The 10,343-nt window shown below is 42.4% G+C and overlaps 1 protein-coding gene across 1 annotated transcript; it reads left to right on the forward strand.

The window, feature by feature from the left end:
• Positions 1 to 371: 371 nt before the first annotated feature.
• LOC116938884 (metalloreductase STEAP4-like) lies at positions 372 to 8,302 on the forward strand. The gene is made up of 4 exons (XM_076054154.1): positions 372 to 1,602; positions 2,789 to 3,316; positions 4,340 to 4,504; positions 5,844 to 8,302. The coding sequence occupies exons 1-4, from the start codon at positions 1,120 to 1,122 to the stop codon at positions 6,111 to 6,113; spliced, it is 1,446 nt and encodes a 481-aa protein (XP_075910269.1). The 5' UTR covers positions 372 to 1,119; the 3' UTR covers positions 6,114 to 8,302.
• The last annotated feature ends 2,041 nt before the right edge of the window (positions 8,303 to 10,343 follow it).

The raw sequence follows: 10,343 nt of genomic DNA on the forward strand, positions 1-10,343 counted from the left end.
AAATTTAATCTTGTTGAGCGTGACTTTTCTTTTACTTATATTCAGCTCAACTTTGCAGCCTGATTATTAATGATCATTAATGATTCTTAATGATTATTAATGCGTTCCATGATTTATTGCTGTTCCTCCCCCTTCGTGATATTGAAGACTATGTAATTATAAAATTTGAGATGATGAATATATTCTGTACTCATTTATGCCTTTGTTTCTCCAATTATGTTTTTGAAAACAACTTATAATGTCGGTATGAATAACTTTGGTGAAAGCGTGTCTCCTTGTCTGTCTCCTTCACGTATATATTGTTGCTTTATGTAATATCAGGGTAGCTGTTGCCTTCTTGTGTACATGGTTATGACAAATTCTCTATATCATATATGATTTAGACCCTTATTTGTGAGAGCTTGGATGACTTCATACATTTCCAAAGAGTTTAATGCCTTTATATAGTTAAAAATACTAAGTATATTGGCAATTGATGTTCGTTATTGGTATTTGATTAATAGTATGTGATGTGGTTAATCATAGAAAGACTTTTCTTCAACACCATGTGGTTGGTTCACCTCTTAGTCGCTTTTGTCTTCCCATGTTACAGCGCTATCGAAATAGTTACGTAAATTATTTCTTTACTGTTGTTAAATATGACATTATTCTGTTCAAATTGATCTGCGATTTATATACAAACAATGAGCCGCAAACATGTCGACACTTTAAAATGTTAAAAGTAAAGACATAGCCGTGAAACATTGATACATTTAATCGATTTTCAGTGATTTGTAAAACGAGCGTGCACATAATGCAACATGACATTGGTATTTTACCTCTGTTAGTGTTCTTCTAAGTTGCCTTAGAGGTGTTGTTCTTTCAATAGTCACACACATATGGTGACATTAATAAAGAGTACCTTCTTAATTTAGCCCCTCAATGTGTTTTCGGCTTCTACCGCATGTTGTTCAGCTTGTCTGAATAAAATTTGACACAACACCGAAAACACATCGGAGAGTGACACAACACAAGCACTAAAACCTACGCAACTGCTGCGTTTATTTACAGATTCAAACTCCAACGATTAATTACTGTGCCTGAGTTCTGTTTTTCTCCCACATATCTGCATCGCAGAGCATGGATATCGGCGGTTTTCCTCTCGCACCCGAACGCGAGTGTGCAACAACAACAGCAGCTGCTGCTGCTAAGAAGTATAGCAGGAACATTGCAGTGCTGGGCATGGGAGACCTGGGACGCTCATTGGCCATGTGCTTCCATCAGAGGGGCATCGCCGTGGTGCTGGGCAGCCGCAACCCCGAGGCTGCGTCCTCCCTGCTTCCCGCGGGCTCCCGCATCGCCTCGTACGCTGATGCCGCTAGCGAGGCTGATCTGGTGATTATAGCCGTTATGCGGCATCACTACAGCTCCCTCCACGATGCAGTGGGAGACCTCGCTGGCAAGACGCTGCTGGACTTGAGCAATAACAAGCACAAGGGGCAATATGAGGATTCCAATGCAGAGCACTTGGCCAAAATATTCCCGCAGGCGCACGTGGTGAAAGGCCTCAACACGCTGTCGGCATGGGCCCTGCAGTCAGGGCTGGAAAATTCCAGCAAGCAGGTGATGCTGGCATACTCCCGGCACTTTCTGCAGCACCAGTGCCCCTGTCTGTGAGATACCCAACACAACTAGAGAGGCCAATGACCAAATGTCTGCAGGCCACTGTCCAGGCCTACCTCAACCCCTTCTTAGCCACTCCAATTCGTCCTCCTAACTGTCAGCATAACTACACTGCCACTTTTAATAACCCCACTCTCTATTTTTTTAACCACGATCACCTTATGTTCAATTATATAATAAATGTAAAGCACTTTAGACTAAGGCACGATATTAAGCTACACAGTCCGATGTAAGATGATATCTCTGTAGGTAGTCCTGAGCCAGAGGTGGAACTTCATCGTATCAATATAACAAAGTAACGTGGGATTAATTTAGCCACGAAAGCCTCGAGACCTCCAGGACTTTCAGGACGTTCCTGCATTGGAAAACTTGGTAAATCTCTGAATGAGCACTGTTAAAATCTCGGATTAGATCCACACGTACAGCAAATTAACATTAAATACCCATTAAGATAGGATAACAATCTACCTTCCGTGCTTTCATCAACTGGCCACCTTGTATACCCTGGAGAGTGGGGGTATGGCATACACTTTGTATATATACTTGACCCATCAACCCTATCTCTAAAGTCTGATGCTGTGTTAGCGGCGTGCACCACCACACATCTCCTAAATCTGATAGAGCAATAATTTAACAGCAGCAGACCATCTTTTAGTTTCAAGGGCATTGATCTTTTATTACCACAACAAAAAGAATAACAATAACTTTCGCTGTTTATTTCTTGTACTTGAATCATATCCAAGGTTTGTGCATAAAAGCTCACAACTGAATGAGCTATGGATTATGTAGTTTGCATTCATTATTTACAATGTCTGATCATTAAATAATTGAATGTCTGCATAACAAACTAAATACCGTGTTCATACATCAATCATGTATAATTGTACATGCACCTATTTATTGACAGCAAGAAGCACGAGTAAAATCTTTGAGTGGTGGCATAAGGTCAAATGGCCATCTCAACTCAAAGTGCTTTATTGTTTGACACTGCACAGCTTTAACTTCGAGTCATCACTGAAGAGTTTGCTGGCTGAGCAGCCTTGTGTGCGTATTTATGGTCAACAGCCTTCCCTTCTATATTCACTGCCCTGTCACAATTTAGCCACGCTGGACTATCATTTCACAGGTTTTTATTTGCGGTGATGACCCCGATGCCAAGACTCAAGTGCACGCTCTAGTCAACCGTATGGGCCTTATGCCAGTGGACCGAGGCTCACTGGCAGCATCTCAGGAATTGGAAAACATCCCTTTGGAGCTGTTCCCGACCTGGCGGCTGACCGTAACCCTCTCCCTGGGGATTGTGGCCTTCTTTTACATCTATTCCACCGTCATATATGTCCTGTACTACTACCTGGAAAATGACAAAAGCACATTCTACCAGCTCGCCATCCAAATGCCCAACAATGCGTTCCCGTGCGCATCGCTCGTCATGCTAGCCCTGGTCTATCTGCCCGGCGTTCTGGCCGGCTTCGTGCAGCTGCATCGCGGCACCAAGTACAGCCGCTTTCCCGGCTGGCTCGACCGCTGGCTGCGGTGCCGCAAGGAGCTGGGGATCGCCGCCTTCCTCCTGGGCTGCCTGCATGCGGTTTACACGCTCGTCATGCCCATCCGAAAACCCATCATAGATAGCGCTACACAGAGAATTATCAATCAGGTAAATTAGCCAGTTTGTTTCATTTCTTTGTTTACTGCCATAAAAACTGCTCACAATGTAATGGAGTTGATTATGTTGAATTTCTGATGATCCATTTTTTTTGTTTGTCCGTATAAATAGTTTGCTCCCTGAAGCACAATTTGTTGTGTTGATAATATCTCAAAACCACTCCGAATAAATTAATTAATGTTTTCATTCATCCACATAGTATGTCTGTATTTTTTATTGTTTTGCAACAACAGAGTAATTTGTCCCAACAAATTACTTTTTGAATCTGATCTGTAATAATAATGTAGTTCCTTTGCATTAGTTGCCATTAATTTGTCATTCACAAATCTAATATGTTATTTTCAACATTTATGTTTATGCCTTTGTTTCTTTTCATCCAATGTTTAGAAATCATATTGTAAAGCCCCTATGAATAGCCTGAGTGATATTATATCTGCTTGTAATATCTTATCTCTTCTGATTTGTAAATTGTTACTTTCATCAAAAAAATTTAGCTGTTCTATCTTTATAAATTATTTCATGTCTGTAAATTGGCATACCTACACGATCTAACTCAAAAATAAACTATTTCTGAATAATAATATTGGCGATGAAAGCCGACAGACAATATTTGATCATTTTTATATTTTATTTCGTTTAGGCGTTTATTTGTGAGGACCTTGATTACTTAAACAGTTTCCATTTAAATAAATGTATTTTCTACAAAAGCCTTTTCCAGGATCGAACCATGAGCATTTATGTGGTGAATGGTAGTCAATAATTTTATACATCCAACTTGCTTGTATGATTACATGGCCTCTAAACTGTGCATGATTTGGTTTCCTAAGATCGTCGTTAGCAATGCATTTACATGTGCCAGAAGACTTATGGGTCTGTAATTATTGAAAAAGTTTCGTCTCCCATTTTTAATTTTAAAAAGATTGAGGCATCTTCTTGCGAGCGAAAACTTCAGAAGTAATGCTTAACGTTTAGTGAAAATGACACGGCTTTGCTCCTGACTAATTTATTTTCTAGATTGCTGCCAATAAGACTACCAAGACGTCTAACCTGGAATTGTGGCAGGGTGAGCTTTATCTTGCCTTTGGGATCCTTGGGATTGGTGTTCTCGCTGTCCAGGCGATCGTTTCACTGCCTTCAGTGGGGAACAGCTTGAACTGGAGGGAATTCCGCTTTGTGCAGGTAAACAGTACATCAACACAATATGAAACTACCTGGAACATTTTGTTCCTGAAAATGCGTGCACACAACAGCTGAATGGCACAAAATGCAGCTTTCGCATCTATGTATCTCGTCTACGCTTCCATGAAACCGAAGAGTTTTAAACACTGTTTTATACGGCACTGCCTTGCAAACTAACTACTCACATTAGCATAAGTTTTTTTTCTAGAACAAATGTCATAATGTATGAATAGTGCAGCCAATACATATAGAATGATTAACCATCAAAGTAATTTAATTAATCGTCACAATGCAGAGTAGCATTCGATAATTGATAACTTTTTGTATTCTTGTGTTGTTTTTTTGTCTCCTTCGTTATTCTATTTGCTTAGATGTAACAGCGTTCAATATGTACGTGATTTTCAGAAATCTTAAATAATCTATTTTCCAGTGAGCAATTCTACATATGAATCGTGAGCGTAAGAATACAAGTTTATCGATTAAATTATATATCCTTACATGCCGGGTTTCACGGACTAAAATAGGGATGAAGCAGGTTGAAAAGCAGGCTTGCAAAAAATATATTTTAATCCTTTTTGAGATATTTGTAATTACTGGAATCGCATGAGAAACATTGCAAAAAAAATGTTTGCAATTTTTTTGAAAGATACATTTATTTTCGGTCAGAATTAATTGGACATGGTCACAAATAAATATTTTAATAATCCTAAACTATATAATGGAATTTGAATGCAGTAGATTCTACTGAGTGACAAATGGAAGATAAATCTGACATCACATTTCCCCTACATGTTCCATGTTCCATAGTTAAATTACATCTTCTGCCGGGATTAATGCAGGCTGATGCATAAGAGCACTAATTATAGATAACGAGCAGGTGATGTCCGATATTGAGGTAAGACCATTACATCCCTTAGATCCATTACAAATTCTAACCAGGCTCCTTAAGCACAAGTCATGCAGCGACCGTCCTTTTCAATAGCGCCTAATGCACCAGTGGAGATAAGTGATATGCTAACGTTCACATTGAATGGATTGCTCCAGTTTTTTGCTTACTCCTGTGTGTGCAAAAGAAGCTTTACAAAGCATTACGGTGCATTAACAGTGAACTGCTGAGCAGTGGAATGTTTGTGAAGATTTTATATATTTTTTTTTAATGTTAACCCTTGCTGGATAATCCACATGTCTAATCTACACGGGGTGGGGGGGGGGGATTTTTCTTTAACTTAAAACTGGCACAAATAAATTATACGACAGGGGTTAACATTTGCTGGCGATGTAGTGCAATATCATTACGCATTCATGCGATTTTTTCTCTCCATTTTTCTTGTATTCTCAGTCGACGTTAGGTTACCTGGGGCTGGCCCTCGTTACTGCTCACACCATCTGCTTTGGAGGCACGTCCTTCCTCTCGGTGCAGTCATACAGCTGGGGGATGCCGCACTCCTACATGATCTCCCTGCTGCTGCCGTGTGCCGTGCTGGTGTTCCGCTTCCTGCTGGCGCTGCCGTGCTTGGCCCGGCCACTCTCTCACATCCGTCAGGGCTGGGAGAGGGGCACTGCCGAACTGAAGAATACACGGAAAGAAATCCCCAGAACGCCGCTCTAGCCACCAATCCCCAAACACTGGTCTCCTCTATCCATCTGCTCAACGTCCCAATTGTCTGCTGATGTGGTCCTTTGCTGTGAAAATGACTTATTACACGTGTACCTGTATTGAAAATACATTGACAGCCAGATAATATGCATTATTAAGCTCCAGTGACTAGCGACATACGTGCATGCATTGTACAGTGCAACACAAATCAATAATAGCATCATTCCACTGCTTATTACCTTCGCTTCAGTTACAGTCAAATGTTAGGAAAACTTGCTTCTTATATGTGTGCGACCTGTCAGCCACATGCCAGGCATCAGCTGTCCAAATGCCAATTAGCATTCATGAGAACCAATTCCCCTGTTGTTCATTGCACCTTAGCTTAAGGCTAATGCGGTTAAGATTAATATCTATGCCTAGGACAGCACCTGACCGTGCCAGTCTCTATGTCTGTGCTAGTGACATAAACATAACATATTAATTATCTTGCAGGACTGTATAGAGTTTAGAGAGCCCTATGGGTTGGGAGGCAAATATGTATGAACCACATTATTCGAGTATTTGAGTTGCATTATAGCTGCCACCTTTACACCCTGTCCCCCACCCCCTCCCCCCGATATGCCATGTGCCTGCATTTTTTAGACAACTATAGTTGGTTGCCAATTCGGGCAGGAGCCTGAATTCTGGAATTATATCACTTTTTTGAACAGGCCTGAATCCTAATTGTTAAAATCGTAATTGTAACACTGTGTCAGACAGTTCCTGTTTATCTGTGCCGTTACGAAGATAAAAAAATACTTCACTAATCCGTAAGAAAACCATTGTGGATATTCGGTTGAGTTTCGCCGATGAACTCCTCGCGGGTTGCAATAGTACGATGTTGAGATAGGTATTGTTGAGTGTATAGTGGAATTACGTGCGAATTTGTAGGATTGCGGCGCAGGCTGACAAGCACAAGATGCAGGCAGGGGGTGGCATGCCTCGTGTGCATTGATTGCACCTGCCTCTGCACTCCCAGCGTGGCCAAGGCATCGTGCACCTTCGTTGGTTGAAAGCACTGCACGCCGCAAGCCCTCCTCCTGGGCCGCACGCTGTCATGCAAGAGATATTATCTGTGCAGATGTTAACAGCAGTGGATTAAGAAGGATTAAAGTCACCCTGAGTCCTCCAATGAGCGTATGAATGAATGGATGTTAGAATTAATTGAGTAAGGCATTAATGAATGAGTGAATGAATGCACTCATGAATGAATTCACTGATAAATGGATGAACTATATAACGAATGTATGGATGTAATTATGAATGCATGCAGTCATGACGAATGCTTCATGAATAAGACAAATGCATAAATTATTGGTTGAATGAGATAAATGAATGTATTGATTAACGTGTGAATGAATGCATGAAAAAATGCGCAAATCGAGCATGAATTAATTAATGATGGGTGACCAGAATCCAGCACATAGCCCAGCGTACACAGAATACAGGGGTTGCACGCAGCACATTCTGTGACTGCAGCTCCACACCCCACCAAAAGAGTGGCACCTGTGCTTTGTGGAAAATACAGGTTATGTGCTGCTCGTGTGGAGCGTGCTCCCTGCCTGATTGAACAAATGTGCATACACACGACCAGAGAGCAGGGAGAGTCACGCGTACCGTAAGACTCTTCCCCGACCTCGGATGAGCCTTGGAATGGACTTTTGAACAGACACTGCTCCACCCATGACCGAAGCAGATTGGTGGATATGAAATTTGCACCGGTTCTGGAAGAGACCACTTTGATCAAATTTGCCGATCGGCGACAGAATTTGTTGATAGAAACATTAGCGGATAATATAATTTCAATTGAGCCTATGCTGCAACACTGCACCGGTTAAATGTGAACGGGGCAAATATTCCGACCGTCTCTTCTGGACCACGAAATTTTCACGAAGAACAGGAAGTCATTCTGCAATTTAGGATCCTGTATCAGTGTTCTATGTTTCATCATCATTGTACAAATCAGATTACTATGTTTAATATCTGATAAATTGTCTAGCGACACTTTATTGTGCTTTCATAAGGTATATCTGGCAACATATCGCGACTTCTTGAGGTTTGCTTGGCAAATTTCTAATTTGTGGAGTTTTTAACACTGGTAATCATGGATAAACCACATTTATTCAACACAATTTGCTCAATAATTCCAGTTCTGGGGAAATCAGGCCAGTGAGAGTGCACGTTCAAGGCAACTTGAATTTGCTGTCCATTCACGTTCATTAAAAAAAAGACATTAAGCCATTAGACCCGTCGGGCCTTTGGCTGTAATTTTTGTGACTTCCTAGCCCGGGTAGGTCTTGAACTTGGACTTTATTACGTCTTTCAGCACAGCGTGTAACACTTGAGGGAATTGCAGTCCTGGACTCGGTTCAGGTGCCACCCAGAACCCTTTCTATCCACTCCTTTTATTCTTTTCCCCATCCTTTCTGGAACTCTCCCGACTCTCGACCAATCCCCTTCGTTTCTCTGCCAAACGACCGCTCATTTGCATTTGTTTTTTTCCGGGCTCCTTCAATTGAAGCAATTGGCGGGACCCCGGGGTCCCATCACTGCCCCGGGGTGGGAAAAACCGCGTAGCGACACGAGTCTTGCCTTACCGACAACAAAACTAGTGGTCAATCGATTGGCCTCGTCGACAGCTACTCGGGGCACTAAGTTTCGTAAAAAGTTGAAAAATTACGTAAACACGTTAAATTCACTGCCTGGGCGGTGGGCTCGCCTTGGCAAAGAAGCTGAGGATTGACGGCTGACCGGAGGGCGTCGTCGCCGCGCGCCACTGCGGCGGACGCCCCCCGGGGCTCGCGTTTGGCCGGTGGGGTGGCGCCCATCGTGTCGATCGCCGCCTGCTGCTGGCGCTTGTTGGCACGAGTCTGGGCGGGCGGCGCGTTGCTGTCGGGATCACGAGTGGGCGGACTGAAAAATAATAATTATTGACCTGATTTTTGCGGGACCCCAGGGTCCCTCCAAATGATCCAATTAGCCTGAAGACAAATGTGACTTAAACGGTTCTCCCGCCTTCCAATCAGATTGTTCGCCCCACGTCGGCTCCTGCTGTGATAGCTCCTCGCCAATGAGAGTCGGGCGCCGCTATTTGAACTCACAAGCCATCAGACCCGTTGACTTTATATTTGTCAATTTCTTCATAGGGTTCGCCTCCTCAGCAAGTCCCTTACACATATATTTCAACGTTTGCTGTACCACTCTTCAAGTGCTCGTTGCACTGAGCAGTGCATGCTAACCAATAGGGGTGGGAATGCTTTCAGCATTTGTACGTAAACCATTCACTGTTCGCATGATTGCAATTGTATTACAATACATTTTTTTTTTTTTTCATTGATGTATGGGCCAGAGAGACACAGCTCGAAAACGCAGGTCCTGAAGGCGACCAGAATCAAAATGATCCGATAAAGAGGCAGACGGGAACATGTTGCAGGGCTTTTGGAAAAGCTGGACTTGATCATTAAAAAGTAACACACCCAGTGTGCCTCAAGAGCAAAGATTTTCATCAGTGTGTACTACATGCTATGACATAAGGTTCATTAACGTGGTAATTAACACAAATGGAACAAATACATAAAGGTTGCCAAAGAAGCATAGAGATGCATGCTTGAAATTACATTGAGAAACAGGGGAAAGCATGAATTAGATAGTAAACGATATCAATAAATTAATGTGCTTGGGCAGGACACGGCGCTCAAATGAATGACGGCAGATGGTCCACAGTTGTGAAGAAGTGGCTGCCAAGGAATTAAACGTGTCCTAGAAGACATCAACCAAGTAGATAGAGTGATGAAATCAGCTGGTGTGCAGGTGCTGGGTGGAATGTTAGTTACATTGCAGACCCGTGAAAGCTGTCGATGGCTTGATAAGGCCTTCATCCAGCAGTGGATTGCTCATGGCTGATGATAGAGTAAATCTTCTGTTAACATCAGATAATGGAATCCGCGATAATGGGATTCGCGATAACCGTCTCCCACCCAACCGTGAACGAGATTAGTTCTACTGTAGAGTACTTGTAAAATTCTGGTGTATATCTTCTTTGGTTCTTTCGGTAAAGTCACGTAGAATGAGAATAAAATAATAAATTAATAAAATAAAATAACACAATAAAATTCTCACGACGTTTTGGCCACAACACAAGTGGCCTTCATCAGGTGAAGGGACGAGACTGTCTCGAGGACAGCGCTGGAGCGAACACAGCCA

Source organism: Petromyzon marinus, chromosome 4 (assembly GCF_048934315.1).
Source record: "Petromyzon marinus isolate PM22_M1 ecotype Great Lakes invasive population chromosome 4, UKy_Petmar_22M1.pri1.0, whole genome shotgun sequence".
NCBI classification, from domain to species: Eukaryota; Metazoa; Chordata; class Hyperoartia; order Petromyzontiformes; family Petromyzontidae; genus Petromyzon; species Petromyzon marinus.